This window comes from Calypte anna, chromosome Z (assembly GCF_003957555.1).
Source record: "Calypte anna isolate BGI_N300 chromosome Z, bCalAnn1_v1.p, whole genome shotgun sequence".
NCBI lineage: Eukaryota > Metazoa > Chordata > Aves > Apodiformes > Trochilidae > Calypte > Calypte anna.
This window is the reverse complement of record NC_044274.1, coordinates 47,859,956-47,869,866: the sequence shown is the minus strand read 5'-3', so window position 1 is coordinate 47,869,866 and position 9,911 is coordinate 47,859,956. Positions and strand designations below refer to the sequence as shown.

At 39.1% G+C, this 9,911-nt stretch overlaps 1 protein-coding gene across 1 annotated transcript in view; it reads left to right on the top strand.

The window, feature by feature from the left end:
* Nucleotides 1–4,989, top strand: part of MAP1B (microtubule associated protein 1B) — a 66,574-nt gene extending 61,585 nt beyond the window's left edge. The window contains exons 6-8 of the mRNA XM_030466994.1: nucleotides 67–1,407; nucleotides 3,579–3,817; nucleotides 4,501–4,989. Coding sequence (XP_030322854.1) covers nucleotides 67–1,407; nucleotides 3,579–3,817; nucleotides 4,501–4,656 — 1,736 coding nt within the window. The 3' untranslated portion in view covers nucleotides 4,657–4,989. The remainder of the gene's footprint in view (nucleotides 1–66; nucleotides 1,408–3,578; nucleotides 3,818–4,500) is intronic.
* The last annotated feature ends 4,922 nt before the right edge of the window (nucleotides 4,990–9,911 follow it).

Sequence of the window (9,911 nt, the reverse complement as noted above, 5' to 3'; positions counted from 1 at the left end):
CGAAGTTAGGGGCTGGAAGTGACCTTGAAAGATCATATAGCCCAATTAGACCCCCTCTGGCCACAGATTACTCCTATGAGACAACCAGAAAAACTAGTAGGTCACCTGAGGCCACAGATTATTCCTATGAGATAATTGCGAAAAATATGAAGTCATCTGAGGTCACAGATTATTCTTATGAGAAGACAGGGAAAGCCATCAGATCATCGGGGGACATGGATTATTCCTATGAGGCAGCTGACAAAACCGCCAGGTCACCTGGGTCCACAGATTATTCCTATGAGACAACACGGAAAACCACCAAATCACCTGAGGCCACAGATTATTCCTATGAGATAACTGGGAAAACCACAAAATCACCTGAGGCCACAGATTATTCCTATGAGAGAAATGGGAAAGCTACTAGATCACACAGTACCATGAATTACTCCTATGAGACAATAGGGAAAGGCACAAAGTTATCAGAAGCCATTAGCTACTGCTATGAGCCAACTGGGAAAGCCACCAGCTCACCTGAAGCCACAGATTACTCATTTGAGACAACTGGGAGAACCACCAGATCACCTGAAGCTACTAGCTATTCCTATGAAGCTAGTGCACATTTTACTTCAGGAAAATCATTGGCAGGATCCCGCCAAGATGTTGACTTATGCCTTGTGTCCTCTTGTGAATATAAGCATCCCAAAACGGAACTCTCACCTTCATTTATCAACCCAAACCCCCTTGAGTGGTTTGCAAGTGAAGAACAGGCTCAAGATCAAGAGAAGCCATTAACTCAGTCTGGGGGAGCACAGCCACCTTCTGGAGGAAAGCAACAAGGACGGCAGTGTGATGAAACTCCCCCCACGTCCGTGAGCGAGTCTGCCCCATCTCAGACTGATTCAGATGTTCCCCCTGAAACTGAGGAATGTCCTTCCATCACTGCAGATGCTAACATTGACTCAGAAGATGAATCAGAAACCATTCCAACAGACAAGACGATTACATATAAACACATTGACCCTCCACCTGTCCCAATACAGGATCGCAGCCCTTCCCCTAGGCACCCTGATGTTTCCATGGTTGATCCAGAAGCTCTGGCTGTTGATCAGAATTTGGGCAAACCTTTGAAGAAGGACCTCAAAGAAAAGACAAAGACAAAAAAGCAGGGTACTAAGACAAAGTCATCATCTCCTGTTAAAAAAAGTGATGGTAAATCAAAACAAGTGGCTTCACCAAAGCCAGCTATAAAAGAATCTTTAGATAAAATTTCCAAAATGGCTTCCCCCAAAAAGAAGGAGTCTGTAGAGAAGATAACCAAAAATATCTCTAGTCCAGAAGTAAAGTCTCGAGTAGAAGAGAAAGATAAGGACACCAAGAATGCGGCAAATACAACAGCATCCAAGTCAGCAAAGACTGCAACCACAGGTAAAGAGACATAGTGGTTCCCTACTTAATTTGCTTAATTGTAGCTGTGAAGGTAGTTTGCCTTTATATCAGGATATAATGCATTGCAGCAAGTGCTCAAATAAAGTCTGGCTATTAAATATAAATCCAGCCTATAAAGGCCATATTTAAATACATGAAATTTACTAAATTAACTTCTGCAGTCTGAGCAATTTGATGTCTCAGTTTGCACAAGGAGTACCTAAAGCATAATGAACTTAATACTACTTGCCTAAACTGTTAGCCAACTAATAGAATTAAAAGTACCACTTTTGTAGGTGAAGTGAAAGCAGTAGCAAAGTCTTACAGTTTATTCACTGTAAGAAACAAGCCGGCATAACTCTCTTGACATAAATTAATGCAACTTGACATTGTGGGAGACAAAGGTACTATCAATGATTAGATGCTCATTACTTTGCTAGATTAATTTTTGAAGGAGTATTTTAAAAATATAACTGTAGTAAGAGTACTTCCAATGAGTTAAGCATGTATATGTCATAATCTGTTTAAGTCTTATGCTTACAGTGATGACTAAACATACAGAAAGTTAATGTAATTTTTAATTACTGTTGTGTATGCTAAGTAGTGATAAAATACAAGTTAGATTACTGAAGGAGGCATTGTGCTAATCTGTTTCTAGGAGATCTTGTTTTAGGGTGTTTAGGGATTACTTGCTTTTTGCTGTTGTCAGGAATTATGTTCTGTTGAAAGACTTTTTACAAGGAGCAGGTCTGGAATTAAGTAGAAACAAATCAGCATTCATCTCTCTTCAGCTTCACCTTTTAGGTGTTCCACTGTTCCTTTCTTACTCTTTGTTCCTATATCTCTATTAGTAGGTGTATTTTGAAGCAGCGTTATAGTTCCTTCAACGCAGCAGTTTAGTTCCTCATCCTGTACATTTCTCCAGCACTTTAGCTCTATATGAGATTATTATTCCTGAAAGCATACCAGGGCTCTTTCTGATAATGGCATTTCAGTATAAAAAGTAACATCTAGTGTTTTATCCAGTGTTGATGTACAGTTCAGGAAGATGTATCACAGACTTTTTATGGTAAAAGATGATAAAATAATTTGTAGCATAACCAGTAGTAAAAACTCTCTGATGCAGGAAATATTATTGTATTGTGGTGCTTATTTGGCATATTGCCCTCTGACGTACTCAACAGCTGTAATGGACTTTGTGGGCCTTACAGGATGCAACCCTAGACAAAGTGTACTGCTCAGTTAATTGTTTATTAAACTTCATCCTCTGAAACTAGATGAGAAGTCTAATAGAACATAAATAGCTGTCATCTGGATTAAATTGCTGGTTTGTCAGTTGCTGATTGTCAGTTCATACCATGATCCAGTGCCTAGCAAAAGCAGCATTTTTTGGGTAGTATTTTTAATGGGAGTGTTTAAACTTTGAACTTCCTTTGTACTGAAGCTCTTCTGAGAGCAAGTACTATACTTCATAAATCAGCAAAACCATGTTTGCTCTACTTTTTGTGATAAGTGGCTAAATTGTGTATGCAAACGACAATCCAGGAGGCAAGCAAACACTTGTTCTCCTTTCCCTGAAGTAACTGCTTTGCAAGTTTCTCTGTCTTCCCAAGTTCCTCTTTGCCCATCTTTCTGCTCACATGCAGTATCTTGCAGATGCACCTCTAAGGTAATCTGAGTATACCAATAAGTACTGCATCTTGCTATATACTGATACCCAGTTCTCAGGACTGCTTCAAATCTGCATGGCTCCCTGGGTAACCCTAAGTTTATAATTGTGCATACTTATATATATACTCATGTGCATGCACAACTCTAAAAAAGCTGTACTTACTAACCTGGAAAACAATACCATTTTTACTGAATGGCAATTTAGCTATCACAGTCCTGTGTAGTAATTGTTGGGTAATAGTAGTATATTACTGTGAAAGGTTCAGTCAATTACTGGTGTTGTGGTAATGAGGTTTTATTGTATTATAGAGTTACAGTTATTCAGATTTTTCCTCCCATTGCAATTGTAACTGGGATACAACAAAGCTGGAACACTTTGTAGATGTAGGAAGGTAATGCCATAATTGGACACATCTCATCTCAGTAGTTATAAAAATAATTAATAAATGCACATTCTTAACCACCTTGTGATATATTCTTTTGTTGTTTGATTTCCTAAGGACCCGGGAATACTAAGGTGGCAAAATCCACAGCAGTGCCTCCAGGACCTCCAGTGTATTTGGATCTGGTGTACATTCCTAACCACAGCAATAGCAAGAATGTTGATGTTGAGTTTTTCAAGAGGGTGAGGTCATCCTACTACGTGGTGAGCGGGAATGATTCTGCAGCTGAGGAGCCAAGCAGGGCTGTCCTGGACTCCCTGCTGGAGGGCAAGGCACAGTGGGAGAGTAACATGCAGGTAGGCTCTTCATTTCTCTTTCTACCTGGAAATTTAACCTTTTCTGGGAAGCAACTACAGGAAGCCAAAGCATCTCTGGAGTAGGAGGACAGCTGCCCAGGAGTGGGGTGCTCAGGCTGGGCACCTTGTTTCACTGATGATGTGACAGGACACTTGGGTGCTGCACAGACCTCCACTGCACTCAACTGGTCCCCCTTTTCTGGCCCTTCTCTCCTGTTCCTGGTGAATAAAGCAGCTGGGAGCTGGTTTTCAGGGCCATTTGGATCTTTCATCTTCCTATGATACCATATATAATCAAAGTTTGGCAATGTTGCAGTTTGTATGTAGGAAAGAAAAGTTAATGCTTCATGATTTGTCTGATAATCACATACAAACTACATGTGCCTTTGCATTGTGATCAGTCAGTAAACATATTCGGGCACAATCTGAAGAGCTATCAGTGCATGTCAGCACTTTACAAAACCAAGGTTTTCTTTTGATATATTACTTCTTTGCAGTTATTTTACATTACCTTTGTGTTTATTTATTTCTTCTTATTCAGACATTTATTCAAGTGTTTATTGCATAAAGACCCAATCTCTTCAAAAGGGAAACATATGTTGGCTGGGGTTTCTTGCAAATGTTTTTATTATCAGCTGTTTCTGTTGTCTGTTCTTCAGGACTTCTCTTGTTTTGTGCTGCAGGTGACCCTGATACCAACCCATGACTCAGAAGTGATGAGGGAGTGGTACCAAGAGACCCATGAGAAACAGCAGGACCTCAACATCATGGTTTTGGCAAGCAGCAGCACCGTTGTTATGCAAGATGAATCTTTTCCTGCATGCAAGATTGAATTGTAAGAACGAGGCTACGCATCACAAGATTAAACTTTGTTTCCAGAAATTCTTCAGTTTGAAAACACCTTTTCTAAAAATTCAACCCATCTATTTCAACTGCTGAACTATATACCTGCCAAATGCTATACTGTCATGGTGATGCAAGTCACTAATATTTTTAAGTCTTTGCTGATTGCTAAGGGAATTAACAGCATTCCCATAGTAGGGTTCAAATTACTGAGAAAAAAAAAAAAAAAAAGAAAAAAAAAAGAGATCCAGTTTCATCTCCTCTGAATGTTTGGAAACCCTGTACTAGCAGCCCTGACTTCTGCCAGGTGGAAGCATTTACCCTCTAAAGAAACTCAGAGAGAGAAAAATAGAGAGGGGTAGGAGGAGAAACTAATAAATAATTAGATCTGCATTATTCTCATGGCAATAGATGTATCGCTTACTGTAGTCTGCTTATGCTCTCACACTAAAATGAACTTTTAAACTTATATCAATCTGAGCTATTGCAAGGGGATACTTTTTATACAGAATTTAGGTAGCTGGAAAATAAAAAGAAACAGAATGTGTCTAGGAAGGGACTTATAACCAGTACTTGTGTCCAACAGTTTTCCACTTTAATTTGAGCTCTGCATACTGACATACCATCACAATCATAGGCCAAATATGCACGTAGTCTGCACCCAACCCAGAACTCTAAAAGCTTTCTTTCAACATGCAGAATTGTTGGTCTAAGGCATGCTCCCAGTGAAAGGCCACTCATTCCAGCCAGAACTGACCAGTCCACATGCTTGAACACCCATGTCCACTGTCAATTAAATGAAGCAAAATACCAAAGCAGTTGGAAGTACACTCAGTAGACAATTTGCCTTAGAAAGTGATGTGAATGTACAAAGAAACTTGATGCACTTATTTTTTAATGTCGAGACAGCAGATTTATAAAACATCTGTGCAGGATCATAGTTACACCAGTAAAGAAGTATGAGTGTGCAAGTGTGGTACTAGAAACCTATCTGACTGGTCAAACAGCTTGGTGCTACGAATTACATATGTGAGTTATGTGAACACTTCACTGATGCACCTGGACAGCTCAGCAAGGCAAGATGAGCATTTTCTTGGAAGTTTCTTTTGTACTGTGAAAATAAGATTGAAGTGGTGTCCAGTATCAGAGTTACAAAACTTAGAGAAACATTCAGAGTGATAAAAAAGATTACCTGTGAGCCTGTACAGTATTCAGCCTTCCTTTGTCTTACCTTATTTTTTTTTTTTGTTTAATTTAAGAGTGAATATGGGAATAAATGTATAGAAACCTTTCTTCTAATGTTGTGTGAACTTTTAATAGACAAACTTTTAACAAATGTTTTCATTTATAGGAACATGCGAAGAAAAATTTTTCAGGTGAAGGCCGTTTTTTAAATAGTTTTGTAAGGTAACTAAACAATGTTGCTTAAGGTTCTAGTGAGAAGGGATATTGAACTAAAATTTATTAGACATAGTCCACTGCCAATACCTTTTGGGGGATAGGGTGTGGAAAGGCATCCTGGTAGTAAAATTAATCAATTGATAATGACAGAAAATAAGATTTGAAAAGTTGATTTACTGATATGTAAAAGACTGTAACCTACATTCTCAGCCCTTACAAGATCTTGAAAAAAAGATAGAATAAGCAATAAGCTAAAGTAAGTCACTCTTTCTTCCCTTCTCCCTTCTCCCTTCTCCTTCTCCCTTCTCCCTTCTCCCTTCTCCCTTCTCCCTTCTCCCTTCTCCCTTCTCCCTTCTCCCTTCTCCCTTCTCCCTTCTCCTCCCTTCTCCCTTCTCCTCCCTTCTCCCTTCTCCTCCCTTCTCCCTCCCTTCTCCCTTCTCCCTTCTCCCTTCTCCTTCTCCTTCTCCCTTCTCCCTTCTCCCTTCTCCTTCTCCCTTCTCCCTTCTCCCTTCTCCCTTCTCCCTTCTCCCTTCTCCCTTCTCCCTTCTCCCTTCTCCCTTCTCCCTTCTCCCTTCTCCCTTCTCCCTTCTCCCTTCTCCCTTCTCCCTTCTCCCTTCTCCCTTCTCCCTTCTCCCTTCTCCCTTCTCCCTTCTCCCTTCTCCCTTCTCCCTTCTCCCTTCTCCCTTCTCCCTTCTCCCTTCTCCCTTCCTCCCCTCTCCCTCCTCCTCCTCCCTCCTCCCTCCTCCCTCCTCCCTCCTCCCCTCCCTCCCCTCCTCCCTCCTCCCTCCTCCCTCCTCCCTCCTCCCTCCTCCCTCCTCCCTCCTCCCTCCTCCCTCCTCCCTCCTCCCTCCTCCCTCCTCCCTCCTCCTCCCTCCTCCTCCTCCCTCCTCCTCCCTCCTCCTCCCTCCTCCTCCCTCCTCCTCCCTCCTCCTCCCTTTTTCCCTTTTTCCCTTTTTCCCTTTTTCCCTTTTTCCCTTTCTTTACTCTTCTATTACTCATCCTCTTCCTTCCCTCCTCCCTTCCTTGCCTCTTTTTTCCTTCTACTCTTCCTTTCACCACTTCTTTCCTCTCCTCCCTTCTTTCCTTTCCTACCAGCATGCTTGCTGAGGAACAACATCCCTGTTCTGTGATTCAAGACAATTAGGATTTTTTTAGTCTTAGAAATTCTATGCCAATACAAAAAAGCAGTGATACGTTGTATAAGGTTTGCAAATCTGAATTTAAAGAAGGTGTAAAGGCCTCCAGAATCGAGATATGTTCTGGTTTGTATGATTCACCATTATGCCTGGTATTAAGTTTCACAATATGACCTCATTTTATTTTCTTTACTTATAATTTATTTCAATTTTACATTGTTAGGATATTTTTGTTTAATAGGTATATGTTTGCACTCCTGATTTTTATGAGGGTTTTTTTTATACTGTTTTAGGGTCCCTTAAATATGGGCTCCTAAGGCCCATTTAATGCTGTGAATTACTGTTTGTCAGTTGTTGGGGGTTTTGATTTATTTTTAATGTCTTTTTTTTGTTTTGTTTTGTTCTGGTTTTTTAGGTATCTCTAGCAATGCTGTTTTATTTTTTGCTGTATCTTTTAAATTGTTAAGAATAACTCAGAATGACTGTGGCACAAAAGGCAGATGGAAATGTACTGTGGAAACAAGCATGTTTGCTGGCTCAAAATCATTCACTTAAAATTGCTTTTGTAATACATAGCCTATAAAAGGCAAAATGCTTAGCAGAATAGTTCTATTTATACAATTCTTTCTGCTTTGTCTACTTTCTTAAGTGGGTCAATATCAAACTTCTTTGAGTGTATAGGAACAGATTTTCTGATTTTCTGACAATATCTGAAATGGTTTTTATCTCTGCTTTGGTAAAAAAAAAATCTGTTTTAAGTACAGCAGTGGTCCTGAGACTAATCTCACTTATGCCACTTACTCCTATGAATCAGGAGAAATTTCACTATAGTCAGGGAAGTTACTGTCATTTGATCCTACTGTAAATGAAATTGGAATCAAGCCTTAAGTCTCCCCAAGCAAGGTTGTGATGGCTCAAGCATTCATTTTACTTTAAATAATAACAATAATTAGACAGTTACAGCAGATCTTAAAATGTACATTCATTTTGTTGCTGCTACAATAATATTAAACATGGTCTGGCTAGTCTGAGGTATTGTAATGCCTGTTCCATCCATTCCCTTTCAAAAGGCAACAGTGCCTGGGTGCAACACAAAGATGAACTCCTCCATTGGCTCCTCTTGCCCTTAATGTCTTTCCTGCCTGTGGAACTAATCTAACTGTGCTAGTCCTAGTACTACACAATTAGCTTAGTGTAACAGTCATCAAAATGTACTGTGTACATTAATGATGAGTGCTGTTGATCAGCATAGATTTTTAGGAGCATGGTTTGCTATTGATTACTCCAATTATAAAGATTCAATATCTGAGTGTAAAAGACACTCTATTTAAATGATGGTAATTAACCCATTATAGCATTCCCAGTCATGATCCTTATGCTATTACTATACTGTTTCATATAGTTCAATGAAGACTAAACTTTGGGGATCCCACCACACTCCTGAACTTGAATAGGGTTTCTCTTGCATGCCTCTTCAAAGTCCTGTGGTGGGCCTGACTTCATTGACTTCTATTTTCACTTCATCTTTCATAGAAATCACTTTGATTTTTTTTCCCTTACTTGACATACTGTGGTGAATGGAGATAACTGTGTATATGAATGTGCTTTTTTAATTGTCTACAATAGCTTATGCGTTTTAGGAGAGTTCAAGTACTCATTTACTAAGATTTAATCAATTTCTTAATTGAATTTTCAATCTTTCCCACCATAAGCAAGTCAGCTCCAAAGAGCGCTTAATGTGCATTTGGGACATTTCTGTCATATGCTTCTCTTTGTTCATCTGTCGCCAGAGGTTCTTGCTCAGTAATGATGTTTTGAGAAAATAGTAATTTTGTTGGTCTGGACTTATTAGAAAAGGCAAAAGTATAATGTTTACACTTGGAAGAAACTGTAAGCTTTCATCTTTTCACTTAATTGAACAAAACACTAAGAGCAACTAGGGGTAAGCATTTCTTAGAATGCAATTATATTATTCACCTGGTTTTAAAATGTTTACTATTTAAAATAAAATAAGAAAACAAGTCTGTTCGTTGTGACTTTACAAAAAAAATTTAAAAATTAAGTAATTAAATAAAACAATGGCATAAAGATACAGAGGAAAAAAAAAAGAAAAAAAAAAACCAGCTTCTCCACACTAGACTAGCTAGGAGCTCCAAATGGCAGGAGCTACCTCTTCAAGACTGGGCTGTAATCACAACCATAAAAAAGGAAATCTGAAATATGCTTTCACACATTTGCATGCAGCCGTTATCTTTCAAACTATGGAAAGAAACAGTCTTGTTGCTGGCTTGAGAAGCACCTCACACACCTCCTCTCTTGTTCTGAATGGTGTTTGTGTCAGTCTGCAGCTGTGTATGGTATTATGTCTTATAATCCTGCATCACTTCTATTCTATCCAGTCATATCTAATGTAGAAAAATAGTTTCCAGTGAAAGTAATGTAGTGCTTTTATGATATTTGTGTGCAATATCCCCTCTTCCATTGAGGATATTTGATGTAAACGATACAAACTCAGTTCCACAATAAAATACAAAAGTGGCAAAGTGGTGTTGAAATGTTTCTTGTCTTTGTGTATCTATGCATTTTTAAGTTTTCCCTTTCCTTCAGTCAAAGTTACCTACTATATATTTTTTTTTTTCTCAAAAGATCAGTGGTTATTTATATGCTAGGTAAGAACCAATCTGGAAAATTAATGTGGAAGATTACTTTTATCT